General features: G+C 51.6%; 1 protein-coding gene across 1 annotated transcript in view; it reads right to left on the bottom strand.

Moving 5' to 3' along the window:
* Positions 1-1,922: 1,922 nt before the first annotated feature.
* Positions 1,923-7,500, bottom strand: part of LOC309400784 (monocarboxylate transporter 13-like) — a 7,764-nt gene continuing 2,186 nt past the window's right edge. The window contains exons 2-5 of the mRNA XM_081969445.1: positions 7,495-7,500; positions 6,295-6,438; positions 4,554-5,318; positions 1,923-2,794 (exon numbers count right to left, since the gene is read on the bottom strand). The exon at positions 7,495-7,500 is cut by the window's right edge and continues 210 nt beyond it. Coding sequence (XP_081825571.1) covers positions 2,541-2,794; positions 4,554-5,318; positions 6,295-6,438; positions 7,495-7,500 — 1,169 coding nt within the window. The 3' untranslated portion in view covers positions 1,923-2,540. The remainder of the gene's footprint in view (positions 2,795-4,553; positions 5,319-6,294; positions 6,439-7,494) is intronic.

Genomic DNA, 7,500 nt, shown 5'->3' with positions numbered 1-7,500 from the left:
ACTTATGACGGTCGCGCTGAGTCCCTTTTGCGACCTCCAGACAAGCCACGGAGAAAGCCTGATCCATTTAACGACTGTTATTACCAATTCAACAACCGCGGCGCTTGGCTTAAGAACTGCGGCAGGAAAGGACGGAAGATGGAGCCAATGGCTTGTCAGTAGGTCGGCAAAGGGGATCACATGATCCCCCGAGGACACTGCGGCCATCCTAAACAGGAGTGATCATGGGGTGGCTGCAGCGGTCGTAAGTGCGAAAAGCGATCGTAAATCACTTTTTTCAGCGCCGTTGTCATTTCGGTCACTAAATGACGTTTGATCGCGTGAATGTGGGGACGGTGCAAGTGTGAAAGACGTCCCAAGTCGGGTTTTTTTTCTCTGTGCCGTAGTAACTTCGGTCACTAAACGAACGATGTCGTAAGGCGAAGACTCCCTGCATTAGAGATCCAAGGTTGGAAAGCGATCGCTGTGTGATCTGAGACATATGAACAAAACCGACTCCGTTGCTCGGTTGCTCGTTTTTTCCCCCTGTGAATTTTCTGTTTTGCAGTCCAGAGACAGCGAGGGTCTCGATTTGGGGAGGGGGCTGGAATTGTATGAATGATGGGTGCAGCAGCTTGCTGGCACAGTCCTTCTTCACTTTCCCTCCAGGGAAGTTCTGATCCGAAGATCCCCGGCATCCGTCTGTCAGCCGGGATTTATGTGAAGCTCTTCGGAGCCCACGGATTTTCTGACCGGGCCTCCTTCCTCTTTCATAGGTCTCCCGTCTTCCCCCCTTTGAGGGTTCTTTAACAAACGGGTCACGATCAGGAACTCCAACCTGTCCCATCCTGCCGTCCCACCACCGGTGACCCACCAAGGCAGATGGGCGAGAAGAGAGCCTCTGGGAACGGGCAGAGTGCAATGCTCTCAAGGCTGTCCTCCCATCGTCAGGGTTGACAAAACCGCTTTCCCAAAGAGTCACCAGCACCGTAACATCCTGACAGTGAGAACAATTCATCAGTGGAACTCCTTGCCTCCAGAAGTTGTGAATGCCCCAACACTGGAAGTCTTTAAGAAGATGTTGGATAGCCATTTGTCTGGAACGGTATAGGGTTTCCTGCCTAGGCAGGGGGTTGGACTAGAAGACCTCCAAGGTCCCTTCCAAGTCTGCTATTGTATTGTACTTGAGGCCAGCGAATGATGGAAAACTGAAAACTACAGGCATGCTGAGAGTCCTCGACTTACGATCATTTCCTAAGCAAGACAGTTGCGAAGGGAGCCCACGTTACTTACCAACTCCCCTTCTAAGCGAGTAAGCGTACTTCTTAAGTTACTAAGACAGTCGTTAAATCCGGCTTCCCCCCCCAGTGACTTGGCTCGTCAGAAGGTCGCAAAAGGGGGTCACGGGACCCTGGGACGCTGTGACCGTCATAAATATGAGCTGGTTGCCAAGCGCCGGAACTGACCGCAGGAGACTACAAAAATCGTAAGAGTGAAAACGGGTCACTTTGAACAGGGAGTCCTCAACTTATAACAGTTCACTTCGTGGCCGTTCAAAGATATAGCGGCACTGAAATAAGGGACTTACAACCGTTACTCACACTTATGACATTACATCGCATGGTCAAAATTCAGACGCTTGACAACTGACTCACACAGCGTCCCAGGGTCAGGTGTTCCTCTTTTACTGACAAGCAAAGTCCACGGGGGGGGGGGGAACGGATTCACTTAACAACCGGGTTATCCATTTAACAACTCCAGCGATTCAAATGGGCCAAGGAAAGTCATAACATGAGGCAAAACTCACTTAAGAAGGTAAGCTTGGAGGAGGGAGTCCATTGTGGTCATAAAGGCAAGGACTACCTGTTGTCGGTTGTTTCTGGACCAATAGAACATCTCTTGACTCACAACCAGTTGTAAAATAACCACTCCGCAAACGGATGTCACACTGATTTTGCTTCTCGTTTTATTCCAATAGGATTTTTTTTTTACAAAAAGGTTAAATTAACGGAAATACTTGCAAACATTTTTTTTCAGAGGTGATGAGGCGTATCTTAAAGTCGCATAGACTTTACACTGCGTGTAAAGACTAAAGCAGCGTTTCCCAACCTCGCCCATTTTAAGACAGGTGGACTTCAACTCCCAGAATTCCTCAGGGCTGGCTGGGGGATTCTGGGAGTTGAAGTCCAAATGTCTTAAACGCGAACGAGATCGAAAAACGCCAGACTAAAACTGACTAAAACAATATCACACATCTTGCCTCCCCTGCCCCTCTCCCCCAGCCGTCATAGTGTAGGGGTATTGACTGGGGATTATGGGATAGGCAATGAAATACACCCTGGTTGCCCCCTGCTGGGCAATGGTACTTGGCACGTTTGGAGATCCCTGGTTTAAGGCACTGGCAGGTAAATCTGTAGTTAACACGTGGCTTTATGCCACTGCGCCGAATAACTCATTTTTGCACACGCATTTACACACTCGAATGCACAAACGTGTTCTGGTACACAGAGTCGTCCATCTCTTCTCTGGAGTCGCGTCCCACTTTGGACTCCTGCGGCTGTTCAGCTCTTCACAGGGGTCTGCTCGGCCGCCGGCCCCCCTGGGCACTTTTCGGGAGAGAGGTCTGCGGGAGCCACCGAGGTCAAGCGGCTGTCATCGCCAGCTTCCATGCCAAGCCGGGCATCGTGCCAATCAGGCTGGGTCAGGCAGGTGGAGAAACTGGGCACCGTCATCAGGACGAGGCTCCCGGCCAAGAGGAAGGAGCCGGCAGCGAGGAAGGAGGCCGCGTAGTTGCCAGTGAGGTCGCGCAGCCAGCCTGCAAGAAAACAGCCAAATGTGAAGCCGTGCCAGAAGGAATCTCGGGGTGAACGGCGGCAGCTACTTCAATGACCCGTAGCCGTGTGGACCAATCAACCTGTACATCACCATCTCTGGAATACAGCCAGGGGGGGATCAAAATCAATGGTTTTTTTTAAAAATGATTTTTTTAAAAAAAAAGATCAGATTTTTAAAACTTTAAATCACACGTGATTTAATTTAAATTGGATTTTTTTTTAAAAAAAAATCAATTTTATTTTAATAAAATGCCTGGGGAGTAAACATCTCTCTCGAGGCAAGTTTTCTATTTGAGATACCTTCCTAATTGAGTTGAAATGGAGCTTAGCATGTAGCATGGGGAGGCTGTATATTCTGCAACAGTGACGTACGGTGAGGTTTATGGCTGGCGAGGCACTGACCCAGTGGTGGGTTTCAAATTTCTTTAGACTTGTGGACTTCAACTCCCAGAATTCCACAGCCAGGCATGCTCAGTTCTGATTTAAAGCGACAGCATTTGTTTTTCTCCTTTGCGAAAGAAGATTCCTTCTTTCTTTTTCTTTTCCCTTCCCCTCCTTCCTCCCTCTCTCCCTCCCTCCCCGTCTCTCAAACACACACACATACACACAAACGAGCGCCCTCTACTATGAGGCAGGAGAACTGCGTGCCTCACCTACGTCAGGAATTTTTAGGCTTTTAACCCTCGCTTAACTCTGCTCGGGTGATCATAAAACGCCTAAAGTCAGACTAGTTGAGGCGTGCAGTTCTCCTGCCTCATAGTAGAGGGCGCTTTTTTAGAGGCTTTTTTAAACATCCACGGTGAGGCAGCAACTAGCTCAGCCTGACCTCGGTTCTCGCCTTTTTCCTTTTACATTTTCCTTTTCTTTTCACGATGACAGTGGTGAGGCTGTGCCTCCCCTGACTGCACGTCACTGTTCTGCAATATTGGGATTGTGCGAGGAGTCAGAGGAGGGGGAGACGCCGCTGGGACAGAGGCGGCAGCGGCTCTTTAAAAATTAGGATTTCGATGGAGTTGATTTAAATCAAGCCTTTTCACTAGTGATTTCACGGTCGGAAAACATATGAGCCAGGATCCTGCCGACATCTCAACAGGATAAAAATCTGGTATCTCCTTTGACCTGGACCTCTGCAATGCCAGGGGAAACCAGAAGAACGAGTTCTGATGTTCGCTCATGATTACGTTGTGGCCTGTCGGCCCCTCCAGCAGCCGAATCAGAGGAGGAAGAGGAGGCGTGGAAGTCAAGTATCAAGGTAACCTGAGAGCTCTGAAGGGGAAGAGGGAATGGAGCTGGCAGAGAGAGTGAGAGAGAGAGGGAGGGAGGGAGGGAGGGAGGGGGCAGAGCCTGGGCTGTCCGTCAGCCCTCAGATGGACAGTCAACACCTCCAGGTCTGGAGGTGGCTGATGAGGAAGATGAGGAACAGCTGGGTCCAGTGCCTGAAACGCAGATCCGCAGAAAGCAGAGGAGAGGAGAACAGTGGAAATCTATGGGCCAGTCCTCGGGACGGAAGAGTCACCTCTGCTAGCGAAGTCCCACCCTAGCTCTGGGAATAAACGGCAGGGGGCGGAGATGAATACATGTGACAGACAACTCTTCATCTCCCTGCCGGACGGACTTCTTAACCTGAGTTGAGACTTTTTGCCGGGGTCACCAGTCGCTCCTAATAAAGGAATCTTTGAATTCACTTCAGAAGGTTGGTCGTGTTTGCAGAACTGGGTCAGAACAGATTGTGTAACTTACCCGACAGGGGAGACCCCAAGAGCCCCCCAACGCTTTCGATCATCTGCAGCAGCCCCATGGCGCTGAAGATGTTCTCGATGCCCACAATCTCCGGAATGATGGAGAAGACGATGGGCGTCAGGGCTCCCGAGAAGAATCCGTAGCCGAGGCTGATGGCCACGAGGAGCGGGTAGGTGTGGCCCCAGGCGATCAGCAACAAGGAGAGGCCCGTCAAGAAAGTCCAGGCCACCAGCAGGTGGATCAACCGCGAGGACCTGCAGCTACCCAGCCAGCCGGAGAAGAGGCGACCGCAGAGATCCGCAACGGCGGTGAGGGACATTAGAAAGGCAGCCTGGTATTCGTCAAAGCCCAGTTCTCGTGCCCGGGCCACCAAGTGGATGTAAGGGATGAAATAGCCCGTGTTGACCAGGGTGATGGCGACCACATACCGCATGAACGGGCAGTGGGAAAGCAGCTGCAAGCCGAAGAGGTTGGAGACCCTCTTCCAGCTCGGTCCTGTCAACTTTCCACCGGACACGTCGTCCTTCAGGGTCAGGGGTCGGATCAGAGCGCCGCAGACCACGAGGTTGAAGGACATGCCGGCTACGATCATCAGGGCGCCCCGCCAAGCGTAGGTGTCCACCAGGAATTGGAAGAGAGGCGAGAAAGCGAAGGAGGAGATTCCCACGCCGGTGAGGGCCAAACTGGTAGCCAGGGTCCGGCGCCTCTTGAAGTAGCGAGCCACGGAGGCCACGGAGGGCGTGAAGACCAAGGCCCAGCCAAAGCCTGCAACGAAATCAGAGGGTGACTGCAATTTCCCTGGTTGGCTAAAACTTTGCTGAAGGTCTTCTACACTACAGCATAGTTTGTCAATTGAAGGGGGTGGACTTCAACTCCCAGAATTCCCCAGGCAGCATGCTTTTAGACGGGTGGACTTCAACTCCCAGAATTCTCCAGATCGCCATGCCTGTGTTTGTTTTTTTACTCCTATTTCCTAAAGCGAAGAGATCGCAGAGGAAGGGATTATAAGAGAGTAAGCAGGCCACAATAGGTGTACCTATTGAAAGGAATGCCTTGGTGTCAGGGAATTCTGGGGGTTGAAATCCACCAGTGGTGGGTTGCTCTTATTATCGCTACCGGTATGCTGCTTGTGGTCCGTTCGTGCACGCACCGGACATGCGCTGCGCTTGCATGCGCACTCCACCATCCCTGCGACACCCAGCTGCTCGTCGGAGGTTGCGCAGGCGCAATTGGCCCGTTGCTTCAAAAACAGGTATGGAACGCGATCGGTCCGGTGGGCTAAACGAGCTACCGTACTGGTACGATGGCCGCTGCTCCTGACTCCTACCGGTACGGCCGTACCGGGCCGTACCGCCCGGAACCCACCACTGAAATCCACCCATCTTAAAGCTGCCAAGGTTGAAAAAAAATAGTGACCTGGACTGAAAGAGCCTCACTTAAGAGACGCTGCCTCTGCAAAAGGATTCGTGATTTTTGTCCACAAAGAGGTAGTATTCAGACGGTTCGGATCGGTTCGCTCGAACCGGTTGTGGAAATCACGGATGGGCCTCTCTAACCGCCCCGGATCTACGCCATCCTATTTAAGCATGTGTTCAAGCCATGTGCAAGCCACACGGGCGATCGAAGCGCATGCGTGGAGGGCCGAGCGCATGCATGGACGGGGGCGCACGGTCCCATTTGCGAACCGGTAGGGAAAGTAAGCGGATACTATCCCTGGACAGTGATATTTCTAACAACGTACCTGAAAGGAGGCCAATGCTGAGGTATAAATGCACCAACCGGGTAGCAAACGATGCCAAGAAGAGACCCAGGCCGGAGAGAAACCCACCAACCATAATCACGGGCCGAGCGCCATAATGGGAACTCAGGGCAGTTCCCACAGGACCTGCAAAGAACGATAAACCCGGTTATATTATCTGCTCCCCGATCCATTTCCCCTTTGAGGAGGCAGCCGCAGCTCATCCTCAACATACAAACGTTGGTTTAGTGACCGTTGTTAATTTACAACGGCACTGAAAAAGTGATTTAGTGACCATTTTTCACACTTACGTGGTCCCCGGATCAAAATTCAGACGCTCGGCATCTGACTCGTACTTATGACGGCCGGAGTGTCCCTGGGCTCAGGTGATGGCGACCTTCTGGCAAGCCAAATCAATGGGGGGAACTCTGGATTTGCTTAACGACTGCATGATTCACTAAACAACTTTCACTCAGCAACCAGCTTGCACAGCCGTGGAAATTCTTGTCTCAATTGTAGTCATAAGTGGAGGACTATCCGCACGCCAAAGCTGCCCTTCGTTCTTACACTGATACGGATTCTCAGGTCATTGCACATCCCTGTAGTTTCTAAAGTTTAGCAGCTTGCGTGGACTTCAACTCCCAGAATTCCGCAGCCTAAGACTGGGAAGCACACAGAATTCTGGGAGTTGAAGTCCAACAACCGTAAACCTACTGAGAAACGCTGTCCTGGAAGCCTGGGGTCTCCAACCCTGGCAACTTTTAAGACTTGTGGACTTCAACTCCCAGAATTCCTCAGCCAGCAATGTTCAGGCTTGTAGCCTTCAACTCCCAGAATTCCTTAGTCTGACACTGGGAAGCCCACAGAATTCTGGGAGTTGAAGTCCACCCACCTTAAACCTGGCTGAGATGCGCTGTCCTGGAGGCCTCCAACCCTGGCAACTTTAAGACTTGTGGACTTCAACTCCCAGAATTCCCAATGTTCAGACGTGTGGACTTCAATTCCCAGAATTCCTTTAGTCTCAGATGGAGAAACGCACAGAATTCTGGGAGTTGAAGTCCACCAGTCTTAAAGTGGCAAGCAGTGGAATGGAGAACAGGCGAACAGCTGTTCCTTGGGGTGGAATAAATGCCAGCTGCGTCCTGCCCACCCCCCAACACCACCACCCCGGTAACCCCCCTTCCCCGCCCTCCCATAACTCACTAGCAA

This window comes from Natrix helvetica, assembly GCF_964273705.1.
Source record: "Natrix helvetica genome assembly, chromosome: W".
In the NCBI taxonomy this organism is placed as follows: domain Eukaryota; kingdom Metazoa; phylum Chordata; class Lepidosauria; order Squamata; family Natricidae; genus Natrix; species Natrix helvetica.
Note: the sequence above shows the minus strand (reverse complement) of the source record. Positions and strands in the feature narration are given on the sequence as shown.